The 23,242-nt window shown below is 45.2% G+C and overlaps 1 protein-coding gene across 1 annotated transcript; it reads right to left on the reverse strand.

The window, feature by feature from the left end:
* Positions 1-14,768: 14,768 nt before the first annotated feature.
* On the reverse strand, positions 14,769-22,890 carry LOC114694696 (orthopedia homeobox). Its single transcript, XM_028871738.2, has 3 exons — positions 22,755-22,890; positions 21,090-21,499; positions 14,769-15,382 (listed from the first exon to the last, which is right to left on the reverse strand). Exons 1-3 carry the CDS (start codon positions 22,789-22,791, stop codon positions 14,852-14,854), a joined length of 978 nt encoding a protein of 325 aa, XP_028727571.1. The 5' UTR covers positions 22,792-22,890; the 3' UTR covers positions 14,769-14,851.
* Positions 22,891-23,242: the final 352 nt, after the last annotated feature.

Here is a 23,242-nt window from a genome sequence, read left to right on the forward strand (position 1 = left end):
ACAAAGCGAGTTCCAGGGCATCCAGAGCTGCACAGAGAAACCCTGTCTTGAAAAAAAAAAAAAAACTAAAAAATAAATTTAAAAATTGGTCCCTGCATGCACAAAATGTGATGCTTTTCTAACAGAGAGACTATAGATGGAAGTCCCCAAAAAGAAGCTGCAACTTCAAAGGGTGATGGATTGATCAGAACTTCAATGATATAGAGGAACTGGAAGGCTTCAAGTCCAGGGTCAAATTAACTGAGGCCATCTTTAGTTTCCTTAACTACCATTTATTCCCCATCTCTGTATAGAACCTAACATCTTTGTGCCTATTAGGTAAATCCTTTGGAATATATAAACAGACCCCTAGCTTCCATCAACCCAAAGCCAAGAATATCATCAGATAGCATCTGTGGCCTAGTTCAGAATTCCCCCGCTTTGCTGTGACCCATCTACCTGATGTTCCCACCAATGTAATTACAAAGTGTGGCCCTGTTTGATCTTTTTGTTGTAGAAGATTATTTTAAGGTGTGCTACTTTTGTTTACGATGCATTTGTTTAACTCTGTGAAGCTGTGTTACTTTGCCTGTCTAAAACACCTGATGGTCTAATAAAGAGCTGAACGGCCAATAGCGAGGCAGGAGAAAGGATAGGCGGGGTTGGCAGGCAGAGAGAATAAATAGAAGGAGAAATCTGGGGGGAAAAGGAAGGAGCCAGAGATGGAGGAGGACATCAGGGGCCAGCCACCCAGCTACACAATCAGCAACCAAGTAAGATTTATAAAAGTAAGACAATGAGAAAAGCCCAGAAGTAAAAGGTAGATGGGATAATTAAAGTTAAGAAAAGCTGGCAAAAAAAAAAAAAAAAACAAGCCAAGCTAAGGCCAGGCATTCATAGTTACAAATAAGCCTCCATGTTTGGTTTATTTGGGTGCTGGGTGGTGGGCCCCCCAAAAGAGTAAAAGAAACAACAGCTATAAAACCTTCATGCAACTACTACCACATTGGAATACTGAATTTAATCTAAATCTGTGTTCCCAGGCCATGGTTATTCATATTTGATTTCAGAATAAATCTTTTTATACCCTTTACACAGAAAAGTCATCTTTAAATATAAGGGAAGTCATTAACTAATAAAATACGCAGTGTTTTTGTCAGGGCATGGGAATAAATCAGTAAGGGGGTAGCTCCAATGGGAATGTCTAGGGGCTGAAAAACAGCTCAGCTGTCAAGGGCACTCGCTGCTCTTACAAAGGACCCAGGCTTGGGTCGCAGCACCCACATCATTAGGATCACAACTGCCTGTAAGTCCAGTTCCAGAGGCTCCAATATACTCTTCGGGCCTCTGTGGCTGCCTGCCTGCAGACATGTGGTGCACATACATATCACACAGAGAGAGAGAGAGGGAGAGAGAGAGAGAGAGAGAGAGAGAGAGAGAGAGAGAGAGAGAGAGAGAGAGAGGCGGGGGGGGGGAGTATCTTAAATGTTCTAGAAGAAATGTGATCCCTAGGATGTGTTTCCTGCCCCTTCTATCTATCTTATCCTCAATGACCATATTTGGTCTAAATTTTGTATGAATAATCAGCACCAGTAGAGGAGATGATCAGTCATCTCCCTACCTTGGCATAGCTACCTACTATCTAGTAGGATTTACAAAATAGAAGTCAACCCTCACTTGAAAATACCTCCCCTTGCACACGGGCTTCAGTGCCTATGGTAACAAGATAAGCAGCTGCTATCAATGTGATTTTTACAGGCCTGGGGGCGACACAAACCTAAGGACCTGAGTTCAGACTCCAACTTCTGCATAAAAAGCAACACCATGCCTGTAATTCTGGCTGTAGGTAAAGTTTTCTCCAGTCCTGCCTGGCCCACAGTCAGGACAAATCTCTCTCACCCGCCAGTCCTGCAGCCGCTCAGACCCAACTGAGTAAACACACAGAGACTTATATTGCTTACAAACTGTATGGCCGTGGCAGGCTTCTTGTTATCTAGTTCTTCTATCTTAAATTAACCCATTTCTATTAATCTATACTTTGCCATGTGGCTCGTGGCTTAGCAGTACTTTACATGTTGGTACTCATGGCAGTGGCTGGCAGCATCTCCTGACTCAGCCTTCCTGTTCCCAGAATTCTCTTCTCTGCTTGTCCCACCTATACTTCCTGCCTGGCTACTGGCCAATCAGCATTTTATTTATACAGAGCGATATCCATAGCATCTGGCACTGGGGAAACAGAGACAGGAGGACCCCTGGAGCTAGCTTATAACCCCAGCTAGTCTTGCCAAATCAATGAGTTCCAGGTTCAAAGATCCTGAATCAAAAAAACTTGTAGTGATAAAGGCATCTGAATTCTACATGCATGAACAAATACATGTGCACACACAGACATGCACAATTTTTTTTTTTTACTTTTACTTGGCAAGTTGTTTGATCCCTCATTTTTTTTCTGATACCTACTATCAGTCAGTATTACAATTATTTCATACCACTCCAGTGTCATTTATTCAACAAATTATTTCTTACCACTTAGTATAATATACCATGTACTCAGGCCAGAAAGTAAGTGGCCAATGCCGACTAACTAAGATAAATCCTGGATCTGGTTCTCCCCAAAGTCAGACTGCACCGTTTCTTTATCTCATGCTCCAGGGAAGAGTTCCCTGTGTTACACACCCATGAGGTCCCCATCTCCTCTCTTCCGTTACCCTAGTCACCTGATCGGTACTTGAGCACCAGGTCCAGCTTCTGTGTCTTCCCAGCTTAGCAGACAGCTCCAGGTCTCTGGTGTAGTAGACATTAGGGGCCTGGAGGATACAGATTGTGTGCCTCCAACATGGGAAAGAGGAAGAAAGTTCTAAGGAAGGTATTGGAAATGGACTCTGGGGTTCCATGCAGAAGAGCAGAGATGAGAAGTGAGGATTTTAATGAGTGATGGGGAAAGGGGCTAGGGGAGACCCCGAGACAGAAGTCACTCTAGGACCCTGAGATTCATCTAGAAGTCCTAGACGAAAGCTAAAGGTGCCTTTTTATGTCTATTTAGAAGCTTTGAGGCACTCAAGCCCTAGGAGATGTAAAGCGTTAAAACTCTACACAAGCACTATTTAAAGATGAGACGCTGGCTCGGCAGTGGTGGCGCACGCCTTTAGTCCCAGCACTCAGGAGGCAGAGCCAGGCGGATCTCTGTGAGTTCAAGGCCAGCCTGGTCTACAGAGTGAGATCCAGGAAAGGCGCAAAGCTACACAGAGAAACCCTGTCTCAAATAAATAAATAAATAAATAAATAAAAATAAATAAATAAATAAATAAATAAAAATAAATAAATAAATAAATAAATAAATAAATAAATAAATAAATAAATAAAATAGAGACGCTAAGGAAAGAGGTCTAGAGTAAAAGAGCCAATGAAAAAAAAACACACCCTGGCCGGAAACCAGAGCCAAAGTAATACACTCTGTCCCAACCAACTCAGCACAAAAACTAACCAATCACTGAGTAAGAAAACCAACCAATCCCCAAGCACAAAATCCACCCAACCTCTGAGCTCGTCCAATTTCCACCCTGAAAATCTTCACCCTGGAAAAGTTCCACCCCTAAGAAGCCCAGCCCTATACCTGTTCAGTTGGGAGCGGCCTTTCTCCACCTTGGCAGAGGCAGCCACCCTCCTGAATTCTTCCCTCCCAATAAATCTCTTGAATGAGGTTTGGGTGACGACCTTCTTTCCCAGGAGCGGAGCAGAGAACTAATTACTTTTGCCAGAGCCAGGGTGGAGTGGAGCAGAGCAGAACTGTAGCCCTTCCGCTGGGGAGACCTTCCACCTGGAGATCCCTTTCCATCTGAGCTGCAATGCTTATGAGAGGGAATCACACCCAGCGCCGCCTTCTGCTATTAAATATGTTTGGAAAGTAAAGGGTATATTTAAATTACCATCTAAATAATTAAACACCCAAGTTTCCACATACAGAGCATTGTTCTCCATTCTTTTTTCCCCAGATCCTTGAGCTTCTTCAAACAATTCAAGTCTGCGCATCTCAGATATGTATCATTTCCTCATACTGCAGAATGTCATGGTACACTTATATGCTTAGAAGTTTTTTAGATGAATAAAATAAAATAAAAGCATCCTTTCTATACTTAAAGTTTAAGATTGTAAGTCAGCATATTGTAAATTCATTTAGTCAAAATGCAAATGACCCAACTAATTTCCTGTTTAAGTAGAGGGAAAGAACCTGAAAGATGAGGTCCTGTGACCCCCACAGATACCTAAGGAGGAAAGAAAGCAGGAGGTTCCTCACCAGTTTCCCTGTACTTGAACTGCCAACCTCAAGCACAAATAAGAGGAGGTTAGGAGCAGAGCTGTTTCCTAATCTCTGAACATGTGTCTACTCCACAGCCACTAGGCCACCTGTAACCACTAGGCTGCACGTTCTTTTCATTCTCTCATGTGGTCACAAACACCTGGCACTGCCTTGGTAACTCAATATTGCAAATAAATAGCACTACTCCTTCTGTCTTCTAAGTGTTTGACCAGTTGCTAAGCTAATTTTCACACAAAACTGGTATTTTTTCAAAATCCACCCAATCAAAATGTATTGAGTGCTTTCCATGTGAGAACACATCTAGATTGGTCTTTCACTCAAATTTCCCCGTTTAGATTTAGACTACGGAGTCAACCATAATCTACTGGATGATACACAAAATCCACAAGTTATACACTTGCCTTTTTACCCCTTTGCCAACACATTGACTTGACTCAGAATCAATCTCTATCCCCAGGATAAAGGACAAAGGAACAAATTAAGTAACACTAGCCCAGACACTGATCAACAACCATTTTACAGAGTACTATCATTATTAGAAATGGCTGGGCCAGGACCACACTGTCAATACTGGCTAACCAAAGACTGTAGTTAGGTTTGGAAAAGTATGCTGAATTTCTTCTCAGTTCTCAGTTCTAAGATGTTCCCAAAATCCATTTCTCTATAATGAAAGAAAAACCTACTTCATTGAGAAGTGTGCTGGATAGTTTTATGTCAACTTGACACAAGCTAAAGTCATCTGAGAGGAGGGAGCCATGATTGAGAAATTGCCTCCATAAAATCAAGCTGTAAGCCAGGCATGGTGGTGCACACCTTTAATGCCAGCACTCGGGGTGGGGGAGGGGGAGGGGCAGGCGGATCTCTATGAATTTGAGGCCAGCCTGGTCTACATAGTGAGTTCCAGGACAGCTAGAGCTGTTACACAAAGAAAGCCTGTCTCGAAAAACAAAAACAAACATACAAACAAAAATCAAACTGTAGGCTAGCCTGCAAGGCTTTTCTCTTTTTTTTTTTGGGGGGGGGGATCTCTCTAAAGAGCCCTGTCTATCCTAGAACTCAATATGTAGACAGGTTGGTCTCGAACTGGGGATCCTCCTGCCTCTGCCTCCCAAAAGCTGGGATTAAAGGAGTGCGCCACCACACCTGGCTCTTTCCTATTTAGTGATTGATATGGGAGGGCCCAGCCCACTGTGGGTGGTGCTACCCTGGGCTGGTGGTCCTGGATGCTGTAAGAAAGCAGGCTGAACAAGCCATGAGGAGCAAGCCAATAAGCAGCACCTCTCCACAGCCTCTGCATCAGCTCCTGCCTCCAGGTTCCCACCTTGGGTTTGAGTTGGGTTCCTGCCTTGGCGTCCCTCAATAGACTGTGATTTAGGATGCGTAAGTCAAATATGCCCTTTTTTCCAGGTTGTTATTGGTGGAGGTGTTTCATCACAGCAACAGTGACCCTAAGACAAGAGCGATGATCTCTTAACCTGGGTTAAAGCAAGCTCTACCTGAAGTTATCCTTTGCAGGTCTTCTGCCTAAAGGGAAAATGCTGGCCATAACTCTTCAAATCTGAAATGTCTCATAGCATACAAGGAGTTCTCAGAGAAGCTGCTAGGTTGAAAATGAAAATGACGCTCTTAAGTCTTCCATCAGGGAAATCTAAGCTAGATGGTTTCCTGGCAAGTGTGTTCTCCTCCCTCTATTGTGGGAGACAATCTAGTCACTGGAGTTTCCAGGAGTGGCATATTAACTCTTCCAACATACCAGGGCACCATTTACTAAATTACCTTTTTAAAGGTCCCCCAGTCCTTTGGAAAAGGTAATTAGCCTCCCACAGGTGACTAGTTTATTTGGAGTGAGCACTGTGTGCACTACAAGCTATGGATGATCTCTTTTTGTGAGAATGAAAACATGTTACTTGCTGTCGGAGTGACTTTTTATTATCATACAGCTCATTCTCCCCCCCCCCCTTCTTTCTGCTCCCTTCCTTTTTTGGAACTGCTTATATATACTGTCTATTTTTTTTCTATTGCTGAGATAAAGACCATGACTCAAAACCAACTCAAGGAGAGAAGGGTTTATTTGGCTTATTGTGTACCAATCACAGTTCATCATCGAGGGAAGCCAAGACGGAAACCCACGCAGAAACCTGGAATCAAGAACTGAAGCAGAGGCCATGAAGGAACATTGCTGGATTGTTCTTCATGGCTCTCTCCCAGGACCACCTTCTCAGGGGTGGCATTTCCCACAGTGGGCTGGGCCCTCCCACATCAATTATTAATCAAGAAAATGCCCCACAGGCTTGCCTACAGGGTGATCTGATGAAGACATTTTCTCAATCAAGGTTATCTTCCTAGATGTGTCAAGTTAATAAAAAGCCATAACAACAACAACAACAACAACAACACACACACACACACACACACACACACACACATCTACAAATCATTACCGAGTTAGATATGCCGGGAACTGTGACACCAACAGTTACCCTACACACAAGCACTGTATGAGACTACAGATCACTATTGAAATGAGTCCAGGACATGACCCATCACACCTTGCCCAGATCATTAGAGACCAAATTTAAAGTTTCCACATTTAAGAAGATAGGAGATTATTTAGTGGTGATATGCATAAACATCCAAAACATTCTTTATAAATGTAAACGTAAGACCCAGAAGAATTCCAGCAAGGGACAAGGACATTCTAATCAGTACCTTGCTGTCCTGTAAACTTACCTCCTTCAGGAAGCCTTGCCAGGAAGTCATCCCTGGTGATGATCTGCTTCTTTGGGTTCCTGTTGCATTTATGATTAGATCAGAGCACATAGTGACTGATCAACCTATTAAAAACTGCCACTAAAAATAGGTTTAAATATATTGGTCTTGTGTCCCCAATCACATGGTAAACTCCTTTAGAACTCAGATGTCACATACTTCTCTTGCACCCTTACCTTTGTGCCTTGTAAATAAACACAAAACTTGTTATTGACTTGTAAGCATAAAAAACACGTTAGATGTGGCCGGGCGGTGGTGGCGCATGCCTTTAATCCCAGCACTTGGGAGGCAGAGGCAGGCGGATCTCTGTGAGTTCGAGGCCAGCCTGGGCTACCAAGTGAGTTCCAGGAAAGGCGCAAAGCTACACAGAGAAACCCTGTCTCAAAAAACCAAAAAACAAACAAACAAACAAACAAACAAAAACACGTTAGATGATAAAACTGAGGGTCCTTACCATGAAGGAAATAAGACTGATTAGAGATGAGTTCCCCCCACTGAATAGCGATGTGTATCCACATCTGCTAGACTCTTACAATCAGGAGAGTCAATGGAGTTGTTCCCACTGCACCAACTGCAGAAGTTTCTGGGCCAAAACCATTCAGGCTAGTTCACAACTTTCTAACTTTCTCTTACCAGCAGAAGAAAACACTTCAGTCCCTGGCAGGCTCCACCCCTCCCCACATGCAAACAGCTCACCAGCTGACTCAGCAATGGGAAGGGCTGCCCGAAGTTTCTTTATCACACTGGAATTTATGAGAGCAAGAAGCAGCTAGTAGGTATGCTGAGCCTCAGGCATGAAGTCTATCAGGCATGCTACCATAGTCACCAAGTGAAATGCCAGCTTATGAAAGTACTAATTAACAAGTCTAAAAAATATTCATTCCATTATTAAGAGATACAACAGTCCTTAATAAGGTGAGACTATAAACAAAGACCTCAGGCAGACTAGGCTTAATAAAAGAGCTTCCTTATAGTAGGGCAAAAATAGATACCCATGTTGTCCTAACGAGAGTCTACAAGACCACTTGGTGAGAAATTCTTTAGAGGACAGCAATGGGCATGGAATCTCAATGAGAAGATTTCAAAGATGCATTCGAATGCTAAGGTTTTCTATGTATGATTGACAACATGTTTCTAACGTCCACTTTTAACTAATGCAAAGAGGAAAGGGAGAAATGGCTTATCCTGAGTTGTAACTACTTAATGTCATCCAGAAGCAACCCCAAAAGGTGCCACTCTAAACCCCTGCAACGGAGAAGCCGACCTGGAACACCGAGGAACACGGTATCCACTCCCTCCCTGTGCACAGGCAGAGCTCCCCTTCTCAGTCTGCACGCCACCTTTCACAAAGCGTGGAGTGATCTTGGAAGTTTCTTGCCACATCAGCCCAGAGCTCATGCCACAAGGCCAAACATTCACTGACAAAGACTGTCCACAGCAAAGAGGTTTCTGTGTGGCACACTTTGACTATCTTGACTTAACCTCTAGAGAGAAGAGGTTCAGAAGGAAAGGGGTGCTTCTGGACTCTTGAAACTTATTCCATACAGCTATCATGCCCCACTAACACATCCCTTGTTTAAATTACAAGGGTGAATTATTAACTTCAATGTGAGGTCATTTCTTTCCCTGCACATCTGCTGAGAGGGAGGGCCACACGTCACATACACTGTATCGCTGGATAATCTGAAGACTGGCCACACGTCACATACACTGTATTGCTGGATAATCTGAAGACTGGACTTGAGGAAACATCTCTGGCACTTGCTAAGTGACCTTTGGTAAAATACTTAGTTTAGATAAATCTCAATTTCTTCATTTACAAAAAGGGGAATATACTTTACATGTGTGGCATGATTTAAGTGAGATCATGTGTTCTATAAATCAGACATGGAATCAAATGTAAGGGACTGAAGGGAGAACAGTGACGTAAACATCTTCTGAAAACACTATTTCTAAAATAAATGTTGAAATATCTAATAGGCAGAATACATGACATTTAAAAAAAAAGACAAAAAAAAAAAAAAAAAAACAGTAATCCCAGAACTCAGCATGCTGAGGCAAAAATGTCTCAAGTTTGAAGCCAGTAAGACCCTCTCACAAATCTTGCCTAATTAATTAAATTGAACAAGAATTTTTTTAAAAAAGGTCAGTTCAGTTTCACTGACTTCATTCAGAATCTTATTATTACAAAAGTCTAGAAATAACTTAATCCTAGTATATGTGCTGTGTTTTGTAGTTTCCTATTTTTATTTTAATTTTGTAAGTATCGTATATAATCTTTTAAATGTTAAGGGTTTCCACAGAGTTTTAGTCTGACCTTGAGTTTATCTTAAGTAGATTCAGTAAGTACTGTGAACAAAAGCATATAAAGCCCTATGACATTTCAATGGAAGATATAAAGAACATATATTGCGTATGTCATGCAGGTTAATTATGTATTTCCTGGTACTTATAAGTTACTTCAGAAGAGAACTGAGTGAGATTATGGCATCGAGAGCAGCTACAAGTGTAATGCAAATCCAGTATGGCCTCAAAGATGGGAACTTGGATATATGTATGGCCATGAGAATGGAAGACACAGCTTAGCTACACAAACAACTAACTGTGCCTGCTTAAGACTGTGTCATCATCAAAACCCGAGAAGATCCTCTGTGTGGCTCACACGTGGATTTTCTTAATGTTATTATTGTACAGGAAATCTTATAAACCCACACCTTATTTTGATAGTGCATAACAATAAAAGAAAAAAAATCCAAAGGCATTGTTCTGCTTCTCTGCTAAACAGGCCACCGTTCCTCCGCTGAAAGCTCTGCACTGATGAGAACAGAAAGCCAGGCAGGGGTGTTCTCCTTTGTTGCTGCTTTCGTTTTTTAAAACGAAGCATAATTTCTGTATTGGATATGAAGATGGGTTTACAGCTATTAGCCATCGTATTAATAATTTAGAAAATACATGCCCAATCACTTGTGTTCTTTCAATTCCCTATGAACACAGCTGCAACCCAAATTAGAAGCGAGAATGAATGGATATTTTTCAGATGAGATATTTGGGCTGAATTATTAGGGTAGCCTGTACTACAAAATTACTAATAAACATTGCTTCTGGCTCAATTTAGCCTGAACTCAGTGAACCTAGCCAATGGTGACAAATCAAAACTCTGAAATACCCTATGAATGAATCTACCTAATCAGGGAACCCTGTAGGAAGGAGACGCCAGGATTAATGAGCCACTAGTTCCACCATGCTGTGCTGTTATTTCTTCACATAAATGCCCTCAGATGAGAGTACCTTTGTCTGAGAGGAAGTAAAGGAACGTTACACTCTTTCCACTTTCTAACCACTGCCATAAGTAGGACACACATCTGTGTGAGCTGAGTTTTTTCTTTATCCCCAAAATTAAAACAACAGGTCTACCACACAGACTAAAAATACATTTTCATTTTCAGGGTGAAAAGTCATTGAGAGCAACACACATAAATCACCTCAGAGTCAGAACTGCATCTCTCTTTCTTCTGTAGATCTAGGTTTCTCAGTCTCTTGATTTACCCAAAGCGTTCTGCATCCTACTTAATATTCACTCTCTAACATCATCTCTAGCAGGCTGAATTCCTAAATCATACACTTTCCATCAACAACAAAAAGTAAATGCAGCATCATTAGTACATTATTACACCGTTACCTGCATGATACATAGGATACTTAGTGCCAGTTTGGAGAAGAAAATTAAGATACAATGATAAATATGTATGTTAAAATAAAGCAATCATATAGTTATGTCATGATAGACTTTGACTTTTCTGGCTAGCATATAGAGACAGATGTCAAGCAGGTTACTCAGCAGAAAAGTACAGCTCATCAGAGGCTGGACATCTTGCAGGCTGTACTCATCTAACCTGCACTCTGATATTTCACAGCGCTATATTCCTTACTAACTTTAGTTATAACTAACAAACTAGAGTTGGGCTCACTTTCAATAATGAGTAAAAATAATATGAAATATTATCCTGTTGGGTTTTTTTTCTCCCTCAAAAGGCAAAAATCTTCCATGCTTATAATTGAGATTCTCAGTCTCTGCCTTTATCTTTGTTAAACTGTCAGCCTGAACACTTGGGCCAGGCTAGCCTTCCCCTACCCTAATAGCACATATGACTTTAAAATGTTCAGGATTCTTAATACCAAAAGACAAAAAAACAAAACAAAACAAAAAAAAACCTATTGCCATAGAAACAAATATGATTCCAGAGTCATGTCAAGTGAAAAACTCTGTATACTTCCATTTTGATGTTGACAAATAGCCACTATATTACAAAATGTAAGTGTCTTTGAAAACCTCTATCACTTCATTTGATTTGCAACTTCTCATCAGTGTTCTGAGTTAGCCCATTTTTTTCAAATGAAAGATCCTATTTCCCTTGCCTTTGAGAAATCCAAATTTTAAAGATTCCATTTAACATCCTTTATTGCATCCCTACATCATAAAGTTATGCTTTATAGCAACATAAAAAAGCTGTAAAATTAGCATCCTTGTAAACAACTTTCCATGCTCACTGGTGAAGCCATCAATGGTGATTTGTTCTGATCTCTTAAAGGCAACTTGATGTTATGGTATCCAAAAGGTTTTTTTTATGAATTAGCATAAGACAAGGGAGAACATAAAACATGTAAAAAAAAAAAAATAGTCCTCATCTCCTGATGTTTTATAGACATGAAGGCTGTCCTTAATTTTAGGAAACACTCCAAAAGTACAGGAATGTCCGTCCCATTTTTTTGTCTGGCACAGTGTGCATCTCTGTGATCCCAGCACTCGGGAAGCAGAGGCGGGAAAAACACTTCAAGTTCCGGGACAGCCTGGGCTACATATCCAGATCCTGTCTCAAAACAAAAAGTTGCATTTTAATATGAAGCCAAGAATTAGCGACTTTCTCTTAGCATGTTAGTTTCTTTAGAAAATACAGAACTGAAATACCCTCACCGACTTGCCTCTAATTAACATCCTTTAAGTAATAGAACATATGGTTGTTGTTTTGTTTTGTTTTCATCAAAGAAAACCATTCTTCTTTGCCCTCACCTTTAAGGCGATCCTTTGTGCTCTGGTGGTTGAGTAATGATTACATGTAGTTCTCAAGGTTCATATTTAGCCCTGTGGCAGAAAATGATAATCTAGAATATGGGTGCTTTTAGGGTTTGCACTCTGGCAACCAAATGAGAAACCCTCCCGTGGGAGAGGGGGTGCCCTCTTCAATGCCTAGAACCACCATTAGATTTCAGATTGATTTGGTGAGTTTTCCAAAAGCAGGACTGTGCTATCGATTTGCCTCCGATTCTAAAACACGCCGCCGCCCGGCGACCTTCCCGGGCAGACTATGGCAGAAACAGCCATGTCCACCACGCCTGGAGGGAGCACTCCCGGAGCACGTGGCTCACTTCGAGGTCAGCTGGCACCGAGCATGGATGCAGGGAAAACCGGAGCAGACCGGCAGGGGGATGCCCCGGGGGAGCAGCCAGGCGTCGTCTGCCCCCGCGAGGGCTGTCGGGGATGCTGGGAGCGGAGCTTAGCACGGGGAAACCGAGGCCCGCGGCCCTTATGCCCTCAATGCCCTCGGGGAGCTGCGCCCACGTTCTCCCGGCCCAGGCGCAGCCTTGGGCGGTGGCCGAGCTCCGGGTTCCCCAGGCCCAGGCGTCTCCACCGCGGCCTCCTCCTGCCCTCCGCCCGCCCCTTCGGGCGCGCCTGCAGGCCCAGGCCGCGAGGGGCGCCCTCCGCGCCACCGTCCCACCGACCCAGTCGCCGCCGAGGAAGCCGCTCCACTCTCGACCCCGTGCAGCCCTCCTGCCCGGCCCCGGGCCCAGCGCTCGGCCCAAAGCCTCGCGAGACTCCGAGCTCGCGTGGACCGCTCCAGGCCGGGCTTCCCGCACTTCCAGCCGGCCAGGGCTTGCGGGGCCCCCGCGGTGTCTGCTGCTGCACAGCGGGCAGGCTGGGGAGGCCTCACGGTGCAGCCCAGAAAAGTAAACCCAAGGGGCGAAGGGCCCGGGCACCCCAACCACCACCGCACCAGCTGGGATTCCTCGGAGATTCCTCCCCTCCTGCCGGGCCAAGTTACACCAAAACCCATCGTCCTCTGTATCACATACTGAAAATGATTTTATTTTTTTTTAATCCATTTACATTTAACTTGATATAAACTTGTCCGGGAAAAGTCAAATAATATGCTTTATATTATTAGCTCAAACATTTATTAAGAAAAGCAAATTCCATAAATAAGCACAGACAGTAAGTTAAAACATATCACAAATTGACCAGTATGTAACAAGAATGCTTTATCTACACAAAACATCCTATTTCACGTTTGTTCATTCTTAGAAAGCGCTTCTGTTCTCTGGGTTTGGAATTTGACCAGCACATGCAGAAAGAGCTGATTGTGTTTCTCTGTACAAAGTTGCAGGGTTGTAGATGTCCGCCTGCACCCACCGGCGGCCGGCGGGAGGCCGAGGGGCGGGCGGGCGGGCGGGCACGAAGGACGCGAGAGGACGACCACGAAAACAACCAAGGGCACGGAGCAGCGAGAAGAGAGAAACAGAAAAGGAAGCAAACGAACACCAGTCCTGAAGGATCTAGAAAAGACATGTGGCTTCTGCTTTTACAAAAGGAAAAAAAAAATCCCTTACGTGTGTGTTTTGTTCTTCCTATAAAGGCCTATCAAAGTGGGAAAGATCACCTCTTCCTTCGTGACTGCTTTAGTCTGCTCCAGCCACCCAATCCTCTGGCATTGTTCCTCCTGAGAAGCCTTCCCTTCTATACCCTCACACATTTGTGCTTAAGAAAAGAAAAAAAAAACCGAGCTATAACGAAAGCGGTCTTTTTGCAAGCCAATAGAGGGTTGCATGGACGTGCCTGGGTAGACAGGGTAGGGTGGTGGTCCGGGAAAGAAAAAGAGGGGTTCGGAGAAAGAATACAGGGGCTAAATCAAATTACATCAGTTGGGCCCTCAGATGAGGCGGCGGTTGGTAGCAGATGCTTGTCCACCTTTAAGACAAAAATCCCTAACGTTGTGCTGTGCCTTGAACACGTCCGTTGTGTGACCAAGATGCACTGTGTGTGTGCGCGCGTGTGCGCGTGTATGTGTGTGTGTGCACACGTGTGTGTATATACGCGCGCGCGTGGAGTGTCTGAGCGTGAGCTATGGTGCGTGTGCGTGTGTGCGTGTGTGTGTGTGTGTGTGTGTGTGTGTGTGTGTGTGTGTGTGTGGGGTGTGTGTGTGTGTGTGTTTCTGCCCACAAACCAGTCCATTGGTGTCTGATTTCAGATCCTGAGTCGACTCCCTGGTAAGTAAAATGGCGGGAAGGATGCTTTCTGCCGGGCGCGGGTGCAAGGGTGCGAGGAGCTGGGGAGAGAAGGAGCCCGAAGGGAGGCGCGGGCGAGGCGGGGTCGTGGGGGGCGGGGAGGAGGAGTGTCGTGACCAAAGTGTGGCCCGGGGGGGACGCCGCCAAGCCAGGCCGAGGCCGGGAGGAGGGTGCGAGCACGACCTGGGCGAGCGGGAGCCTGGGGGGCGCGGCGGGCAGCGCTGAGCTAGGGGAGCCGGGCGGGATGGGATGGGAAGAGGGAAACTCGGGGGGCGGCCTCGCTGGGGCTCGGGGAGGACCGGGGACACCGGGCGGGGGAGCTGGGAGCCCGGCGCGCGCGGCCGGGGGTGTGGGTGGGTGGAGGGGGGGATTAGGGGAGAAGGAGGAGGAAGAGGAGGAAGAGGAGGAGGAGGGCGCCCGGGGCGGAGCGGGCTGCGCGCAGCGGCATTAGGTGAAGCTCATGGAGACTGTGTGCTCGAGCGCCTTGCGGCGCAGGGACGCGATGCTCGTGCCCCGCCACACGTCGCTGCTGTCCGGAGAGCTGCAGAGCTGGGGCGAGCCGGAGACGTTGCTGGGGCCGGGGAGGGAGGCGGGCACCATGCCGGGGAAGGCGGGCTGGTAGAGGTGCGACTGCAGCCCCGTGCCGTTGGAGCCCGCCAGGCTGTTGGACAGACCCATGGAGTTGGGCGGGGGCCCCGCCGCCAGGCTACACTGGGACAGCGACTGAGCCATGGCCTGCTGGCGGCCGAGCGCGGGCGGCAGCGGCAGCTGGGACACGCCGGGCATCGCGGCCGCCGCCCAGCGGGTGTCGTTGGCGTGGAAAGAGCACAGGCTGTCGCCCATGGCGGCGGCGGCGGCGGCGGCGGCCGACGGGAACTGGGGCAAGCCCGGCGTGGGCAGCAGCGTGCCGGGCGCGCGGAACACGTTGGTGGTCTTCTTGCGCTTCTTCCACTTGGCGCGGCGATTCTGGAACCAGACCTGCAGCGGGCCGGGGAAGGGGGGGGGGTGCGGGCCGGGGTGGGGGTGGGGGGGAGAGAGAGACAAGATCCGGCGAGGTTAGCGACCCGGGTGGCTTAGTTTGGAGTCCCGGAAGCCCGGCTTCTCACCGTCACTCAGCGCCTGGCTGAGCCGGGGCTCCGGGCTCGACACGCCCCCCACGCCCAGCGCGAGCTCGGGGTTCTCCGCCTCTGCCGAACGACGACGGACGCCCCTTGGCCGCCACCAAGCCGCAGACTCCGGCGCTCTCGAGTCGCGGTGCCCGCTGGCGCGGAACGCACCGAGCAAACAGCACCCCACATAACCACCGTGTGCAGCGTCCACCACCACCCCCTGCACTCTGGCACAGCCTGTGCCTTGTACAGACGCACCAGTCTGCAGGCAGGCATGTGTCAAGGCTCGACCCACAGGTGTACAAATGAAGATAAACATGAGTACCCATGCGGCTTAATAGCATGTCTTATAGCACTGATGGGGTATAGAATTTTCAGAAACACTGGAAATTTGGAAATTGATGAAAGGCCACGAATGACATAAACAGTTTCAAAATCGAAAGACAAAGGAAACCCCCTAACATCACGGTTGACAGAGCAGAGAGGTTAATATAGTGACCCGTGTGGCAAAGTGAGCCACTGAGCTGCCGGGTTGTTTCTTGCCACCTTGATTTCTGATTCCCTCCCTCAGTGCTTGGTGGAACTGCCATAATGCTCCTCCCCATCTCCCAAAACACTCTGAGGGCACCTTTGTCTGCAGTGCGAGTGTGCTGGAACTTGCTGCCACAGTCCTGAACCCCTGGGTCTTCGATCTATGCCTCCAAGTAACTTACCTCAGATCCCTAATAACATGTCCTCTAACGCCTGCAAGTTGCACACACACACACACACACACACACACACACACACACACACACACGCCTCTCATGCTATAAACTAAAGCAAATTTTCTGGCCAATACAAAGGAAAGGAGGTCAACTTTAAAACGCACTGGTCATAATGCAAATTTAAAATTGCTGGGACAATGGACATATCTTTCTTTTTTAATCTAGGAAATACTGTTTAGTAAAATATACCTCAAACAAGTCTCTTTTTTTCCCCCTGATTGTGGCCCAGGAATTTCAGCGCCTACCAGGCAAATGTGCCCACAAATGTGAAATTCACTATCACAGAGCGAAAATTCCTCTGAATAAAATAATAGACAACCTATGTGACCTTGATAATTTCCCACGTCCACCTATCTGAATTTTATCTTTAAGGAGAAAGGGGTTTCGGTACGCTTACTTAGCAGGCTTTCTGTTTAAAATCTAGTTAGCCGGATGACTACTGATACTAAATATAGAATGGTGTGGGACTGAGATCAGATTTGACTAGTCCTGTTAGAATTTGGCCAACACAACCTGCTCTCCATTTTTGTGGCCCCAAAAGTGATTTATCTGGTCATCTGATCTGTGTCGTATTTGCTTCCCAAGCTGAAGTGTCAGGAATATGGACTTATTGGCCTTCTTTCTTGGTAAACCAAGAATTTGTAGCTGTGTGAGCAGGCATCCTCTTGGTTTACTCTAGCTTTGCAGGTTAGAATTCTGAGTCCACCCTTGTCTTCCTGTCTTACCTGAGACTTTGCTCACCGATTTATCTTTCTCTAGTTTATACACCATCTCCCACGACTCTGCTTAACCCAGTGTTGGTGATGGATAAGGGATAAGTATGCTGCACCTCTTGAGCTGGTGGTACAGGGATTAATGAGGCTGCAGGGCCCTTGATGGTGGTGATGGGATCAATGTGGCCGGATTGAGCTGTTAAGCAGCCTTTGGCCTTAGGTGGAAAGAAAGTGGGGAGACCTAATGTCCCAAAGACCCTCTGCAGCAGTCACCGGACACTAGTTTGGGGATACACCCTTGACTGACACTTGTCCATGTCCAAAACATTCACCCAGTTCACGTGCAGCCTCCCAGGAACATATTGAAACAGAGAGTCAAGATCAATTCCTAACATTCTCAAGAGCTAGTGAGTCCTAAAGGGTCAGTGTTTTGGAGGTGGTAACTTGGAGAAGGGGTGGAGCAAGAAGGGAAAAAGAGAAAGAAAAAAAAAAAAAGTCAAACTGCCCAGCAGAATTTCAAGAGCAAACATTGCTGCCAGAAAAAAACAAAAACAAAAACAAAAAACAAAAAAACTTCTGAACCCAGAGTCTGCTCATGCACATAAGGAAAAGAACCACCGATAAAGGACTAAATACTAGAGGAATAATCGAAAAATCATGCTCAATTATGTTTGAGGGTTAGTAGTCAAATGATGGCTACAAATTTTTTTATGTTTCATGGTTTACTGAGATTCAAGGGGGGAAACTCTGCATGGACTCTGAGCACCTCCATTCCAAGCTATGATGCATATGTTTTTAAAATGTGAATGTTTCCACTTGAAAACTAGAGCATGACGGGTTAAAATGCAGGCAAAACCTAAGGGAGATTTTCAGAACGCACAGATGACAACTCCTGGAAATATATTAACCACAGATCCAACTTTGTACTCCGTTTGAAATGCAGCTCTCCTCAGAAAATGCTTAATACAACAGTGAGAATCTAATGGAGGTTGGAATCTAAAAACCCACTTTCATGATATCTGCTGTTACAGTAATATAGACATACTGTAAATGTATTTTAAAATATATAGCCCGTTTAATTCTCCAGCTACAAATGGCTCGAGAATTGAGAAAGAAGGGGAGAAAGAAAGAATATTACTCCCACACACACTTGAAGCAAATGCTTTATGAAGACCTCATTGGAATCCAGCAAATGATTAATGTGAAGATTTCGGAGGAAATCTGGGGCGCTGTATTAAAGCCTAGATCTCAGGTTCATTTCGATCAGCCAGCCGTGAACTCTGGGCCGAATTCATTACACTTTAATAGTGCTGGGAGAGGAAGAAAATGCAATTTCTCATTCCATTAGAAAACTAGAAAATACTCTCAGCTTGTCCCCCTATTAAGATGTGGCAGGTGACAGGGCCATTCTGGGGGACACGGTCAATGGAATTACAGCACATTATTTTTGTTCGTATAAAATATTGAAAGGCAAGCCTGACTGTGCAGAAGTTATTTCACTGATTTGGTTTTTATGTAAATAAAATATTGAAAGTTAATTAATCCGTGCTAGAGACTAATGATTATGCTTATTATATTGCATTTGATCGCATAATTTGCATGATTCTCGCATTGCTGCTTAATAAGCCATTCCAGGTTATAAATAATTCTGAAATTGGTTTCTAATAATGGCATGCTATAAAAGGAATGGTTTTATTACACTAGCCAGAAAAGGGGAGCAATATCATACACAGAATTGGCCTCCATGTGAGTAGAGGTGCTTTAGTAAATACTTCAAAGTGTGATGTAGTCCAGATAAAGACAAAAAAAATAAGTATATTGGGTAATTTAGTCTAAAACAAAAAGCATCTTTGAAAACATACAGTTGCAAAGAGTTAAGTGTTTAGATTATTTTTAATCAGTGCGGTGGCCCCCATCCTGGAAAGAATGTGTGGCAATCTGTTAACTATAAAGAAAAGTATGAAGCGCTCATCATATAAGAATGTAAACCAATTACTATTTAATTTGAATTTGGTCAAGGAGCAGTGGTACAGTGAATTGTGAAGTAAATACATTTTCCATAAATTATTATTGCATTACGTTACATAATGTTAATCATTTTGAAATGTTAATTAAGAAGGTTATGTTGATCTGATTACTTTTTAAACTATGAAACATTATTTTTAAAAAATATTGAAATTGCCATTCTATTAAATTGTTTCTATCAGTAGGCTCAAGCTATTATCTTTGGTTGAATATTATGCTAGAACAATTAACATACTTTGTCTCTTTCCTCTTGCATATTCTTTTGTGTACTTTTTGAAAATAGCTACCACACAGTGTATATTTTATTTCATTTATAACTTTTTCTATTAAAAGAATCACTGCCATTAACCTTTGGAAGACCTAATAAAGTTTAATAGACCTCATTTTCTTTTTTCATAAAATCAGCGGTCCAATTATATTTTATTTGTGATTCTAAGTTCTATTTTAATTTGAACTAATTACCAACATGTCTAGGTTAAGACCAGCACTGCGCTCTTTAAAACAAAAATTAATAGCTAAGATTTCTCTTGAGGACAAAAAGTGAATTTGTGAACTTTTATTCTCTGACATTGAGCCTACAATCAAGTATTATCATTGGCATGTGTTGAGATTGCATATTTCTATAACAGTTTGAACCCACACTTAGAAGGGAGTGTAAGGTGAAGATTTACAGAACAGTAATATACCTGAACAATGTCATTAGTACTCTTCATATGTGTAATGTCTGTGCCCCATTGTTCAAGCTTTTCAGAGTTTACTAATAAACACCAATATTTGTGTTGAATAAAAATCTTAATCATTGTGAATATTTATCTGTTAATTTGACTATTTTAAGTCCCTGGTGATATTTGTTTCTTATTAGAACAAAAGTACGTATTCCCGTTTAGACGATCTCCAAAATGCCAAATGGAAACAAATTCTGATTTCCTGGTCAATCAAATGTAAACTAACTGAAGTTCTTAAAGTTAATTTACAAAATCAGGCAGCACTGGCTTAGCAAATTAGTCAATTTAGCACCCAGGATACTGGACAGAAAATAAAAATGTCCAAAGTAGCGACGAAATGTTTTCAGCACCGTGGATAGCTCAAGGGTAAAAGCAAGGTTTCATTCAACCGCCCGCCTATGAAATAGTGTAAGTCAGTCTTTTGAAAAGAAAAAAGAAAAGAAGGAATTTGGGATTCATTAATCTTATACTCCCCCCCCCCCACACACAATTTTCAGAAGAGGTACAAGTGACATTTCCTAGATTCTGTATAATTACACCTTGGAGGGTGGCTGGATAAAAATAAGGACACAATAACTATTTTCTCTTTTACAGGTTAGTCTTTCTGGCCTGAAAAGTTCCTTCTTCGGGTCAGATATCCCAGTCAGACAGTGCTCAATTCCTGCCTTCATCCTTAGGGGAATCTCAATTATTTTATTAAAATTAAAAACCCGGAGTTCATAGGTGGTGTAGTAGTATTTTGGGCCAGTCCCAGAGACCTTGTAGACGAAGCCAAAAGCCTTTGAAAACAATAAAGCTGGGGGTATTTTGCTTGAAAGATGAGAGGGTGATATTTAAAAGAATAAAACCACATTTGGAAGTTTGAGTATGCCACCCCTCTATTAAAAGCACCCGTTTCACAGTAATTCCCCTCTTTCCTGTTTTCTGTAAAATTGTGACATTTCCCTCATTTATCCAAATTCGTAATAGAAACTCGTTACGGGGTAATGAAGCGCTTGTCAATAGTGAGAACTGGAGCAAGGTGAGCCCTGGGCTTAGCTGCTGGGGAGACGAGGAGGCTCCCTTCTCTGGAGGAGAGCGTTGAACCCCGCAGCCCCAGAACGCTGGGCTTGTGTTTTATTTTTGTTTTTTAGGGAGTTGGTGGGGGGTGGTGTGGATGTGGCTACAATGGAGGAAGTCCACTGGGGCCTGTGGATCATCCTCACCCGTGTTTGGACAGAGAAAGAGCTCATCCTACCCAGGAAGTGCACAGCCCGGGAGCGCAGCCCGGCAGAACACCTGGCTGCCAGTGTTCGGGTCCTCCCGTCCCTCCTGGCCTTCCTCCCCTGAGCCCAAGCCGGGTGTACCTGCACTCGCGACTCGGTCAGCCCGATGCGCAGCGCCAGCTCCTCCCGCATGAAGATGTCGGGGTAGTGGGTCTTGGCGAAGCTCCTCTCCAACTCGTTGAGCTGCGCTGGGGTGAAGCGTGTCCGGTGGCGCTTCTGTTTCTGTTGGCCCTGCTGCTGGCCCGCTTGGCTGGGGTTGGGGCCGCCCTGGGGCCCCGGCTGCTTGTCCGGGTCTTTGGCGCTCACCGCCAGCGAGGCGGGAGTAGAGCCCACCGTGGTGATGTCCTCGCCCGGCAGCAGGGTGGCTCCTTCGACGGGGTCCGAGCTGGGCGCCAGGTCCCCCGGATGGCCCCCAGGGTCAGAGCCCCCCACGCCCAGCCTGCACTTCACCGCCTCCCGGTGGCCCAGAAGCTCGGCGGCATCTTTCATACCTGAGGAGGGAAGGGGATCTCGGTCACTACTTTCCTGGGCGATGGATGTCAGGAGCGGGGCGTCTTCCCTGAGCGGCTCGGCTTTCAGCCCCATCCACCGCTCCCTCCGGGCCCACGCTAGCTCGCCCTGCTGCGGAAACCGCCTGGTCCTCAGCCGGGTTTCCCAGGCTTCGGACAGCTAGGTTGAAATAACATCTCCTGGCCTTCCCCTTCTCTCCACAGCCGGCTCCGGCGGTTCACAGCTCCGGCTTTCGTGTCTCTCACACACAAACACTCCCAGGCCCGGCAGTAAAACAAGCCCGGGGTCCTTTCATCAACTGCATCCCCAGTGTCCCAGGAAACCTTGAGCCAAGTCTTGGACGGGGGATGCGGGAGAGAAAGGAAATCGAGAGCGATTCCTGGGAGGCGGCTCCAGGCGCTAATGAATTCTGGCCGATTCCCTCTGACTTTCGGGAAGATGAATGTCTCCAAGCCTTCTACCCCTCAAAATAAACCCAAATCAGCTCCGCCTCCCCCTCAAATCAGAGAAGGTGTTTGGGAAATGGAGTCACATCCATCACTAAAGCTTCCCAAGCCGGAAACCCAGAACCCGATAACCCAGATAGCTCTAAAGAAAGTCAACTCTATAGCCATAACAGTGAATCAAACTTCAGAGAATTCAACTTTTCTCTCCCGAGAAATAAACGGCTCGTCTCTCGCAGTCATTGGCAACACCGAGTCCCTTGCAGAAGGCAGGATGCCTGGAGGATCAGTTGGGCTTTCTCAACCAAAGCATTTAGCAAATCCACCTTCATCTAGCTATTTCTCCTTCAGGCCAGTTTTTTTCTTTTCTTTTTTTTTTTTAAGAAGACAAATCTAACCACACTTAGAGGAGGAGGTGATAGAGAGAAAAGAAAAAAGAGAGATGAAGGAAATTCCAAATCAAAGCAAACAAGAGTAAAAAGGAAGAAACGCCTCCAAACAAATTATCACTGACTAGAACTCCTTTTAAAAAAAAATTAAGGGGAAAGAGAAAGGAAAAAATAAGAAAAAACAAAAAGTCCAAGCATCCCCAACTCCTTTTTGTTTTGGGATCTACATATTCCATAGATTTTTTTTTTTAAAGACGACGTTAAATCAAATTAAACTTTAATACAGCACAATTACTTTTAAAGAAATTAGTCCATTTAGGGCGCATTAAGGTAAAATAAGGAACAAATTGACAATTTCCTGCCCCGGCTTCTCCTGGCTGCCCGGGTGAGAGGCGCTCACTCACCTAGCCTGGCGTCCAGGAGGTCGGCGTGAGACAGCATCGCGCACCGCTCCAGGGCGAAAGCTGTTCCCCCCCAAATTTTAGCGGCTTTAAGTTATTTAAAATAGATATAAGCTATAAGCTATACGATATAGATATATATAGATCACCTAAATGAAAGAAAATTCGGTTTGTGGTTAAAAAGGGGGCTTCTTGCATTATAATGTCCTTTAGAGAGACGGGGAGGTGCTTAACAGTTGAATGAACCCGTGAGCAGCTCGGCGAGGGGACCAATCAGGAGGGCGGCCTGCAAATGTCAGCGCCCGGAGAGTCCCCCACTCCGCCCGCCCGCCCGCCTGCGCCTGCCGGGAGGAGGCGGCGGCCGCAGCCCAGGCAGCTCCAGCCTCCAGCAGCCGCTAAAGCAAGCAGCGGCCACCTTGGCCTCGCCCAGGGCCTCCGGGCCGAGCCTCGGTCAGTCCTTCCCTGGGATTTTCTCCAGGCACACCTTCCCT

Source organism: Peromyscus leucopus, chromosome 11, assembly GCF_004664715.2.
Source record: "Peromyscus leucopus breed LL Stock chromosome 11, UCI_PerLeu_2.1, whole genome shotgun sequence".
Taxonomy (NCBI): Eukaryota; Metazoa; Chordata; class Mammalia; order Rodentia; family Cricetidae; genus Peromyscus; species Peromyscus leucopus.

Coding starts and splice junctions, on each gene's coding strand:
- LOC114694696 (XM_028871738.2), bottom strand. CDS start 22,791: ATGCTGTCTCACGCCGACCTCCTGGACGCCAGGCTAG. Junction 21,500..22,754: donor CCTCCTGGACGCCAGGCTAG/GTGAGTGAGCGC, acceptor TTCCCTCCTCAG/GTATGAAAGATGCCGCCGAG. Junction 15,383..21,089: donor TGACCGAGTCGCGAGTGCAG/GTACACCCGGCT, acceptor GGCCCGCTGCAG/GTCTGGTTCCAGAATCGCCG.